The 1,145-nt window shown below is 39.0% G+C and overlaps 1 protein-coding gene across 1 annotated transcript; it reads right to left on the bottom strand.

The window, feature by feature from the left end:
• Positions 1-80: 80 nt before the first annotated feature.
• Positions 81-482, bottom strand: LOC21401387 (ethylene-responsive transcription factor RAP2-7). The gene has a single exon (XM_010089089.1). The coding sequence runs from the start codon at positions 480-482 to the stop codon at positions 81-83; it is 402 nt and encodes a 133-aa protein (XP_010087391.1).
• Positions 483-1,145: the final 663 nt, after the last annotated feature.

Genomic DNA, 1,145 nt, shown 5'->3' with positions numbered 1-1,145 from the left:
TGGGAGAGAGGGAAGGCGGGGTGTTTTTTTTTTTTTTTTTTTTTTGCTATTTTCGAAGGAAAGGAATTTTGGAGGCATCATCAGCCAATCACAAACCAGATCTGAGATTCCCATCGTCCCGTCCTTCGATAAAACGTGACGCCTCGGTACTGCGAGCTCCGCGACCTCGGTCCTCGCCGGCTCTTTTTCATCGCCGCCACCGCCGCCGGCGTCGGACCTCCGAAACTCCCCTCCCAGAATGACGCCGTCGCATTCGTCGACAACCCTAGCCACTCCCTCCGCGACGACGAGGAAGAATTCTTCTCCTTCTCCGACGGATCCCCTCCGGTGATCGGGAAGAGGTCGATCGTCCGAACGCGATCGACTTCGGAGGAGGAGGAGCAGTAGTAGTCGTCGTCGAAGCTGAAGGAGCTTTCGAGAAGCTTCTCCGCGGAATCCGACGCCGTGTCGGAGGACGCCACGCTCAGGTTCAGGCCAAGCATTGCTCCGGCGACCACAAAAATTCGAATACAAATTTACATGTTCATCTCTTTCTAATAATTCCTCAAGTTTGTCAGCCTTTTACACGGTTTGTTCTCAATTTTTCTTATTTTCATATACTCTTTTCTGGGTGCAGAGGCTGACAAAATTACGGAATTATTGGAAGGAGAACATGTGGATGGAAGAATTCACGAGAGTTGAATAATTGAAGGATCAATAGACTGAATACTGCTATTAAAAATTTAGTCATGAAGATCATAATTTATAACTCTTTTATTTTGTTGTTTGAATCGTAATAGAACTCAAACTAATAATCATAACAGAACTCGAACTAGTTTAAAAGATTGTGTTTAAATTTTAATAAAATTAAAACTAATAATCATAATAAAATTAGAATTAATTTAAAGGTAAATGATAATGATAAACAAAAAAAAAAAATTAAAACAATAAGTCTAAATTAAAAGATAAATCCAAATAAATCCCAATAATAATTGGCAAAATGCACCAAATAACAATTTTTCACATATGGTAAGGAAACATTTCGCATATTTTTAAAACATAGTAGTAAATTGCAATTCATCCTTTTCTGTTTAAAATAAAATATTTTATTCCATTTTTACCCTTTTTTTTTTCAATGTCCTCCCTCTCTATTTCAGTAACTAATA

Source organism: Morus notabilis, unplaced genomic scaffold, assembly GCF_000414095.1.
Source record: "Morus notabilis unplaced genomic scaffold, ASM41409v2 Scaffold89, whole genome shotgun sequence".
Taxonomy (NCBI): Eukaryota; Viridiplantae; Streptophyta; class Magnoliopsida; order Rosales; family Moraceae; genus Morus; species Morus notabilis.
Note: the sequence above shows the minus strand (reverse complement) of the source record. Positions and strands in the feature narration are given on the sequence as shown.

Coding starts and splice junctions, on each gene's coding strand:
- LOC21401387 (XM_010089089.1), bottom strand. CDS start 482: ATGCTTGGCCTGAACCTGAGCGTGGCGTCCTCCGACACGGCGTCGGAT.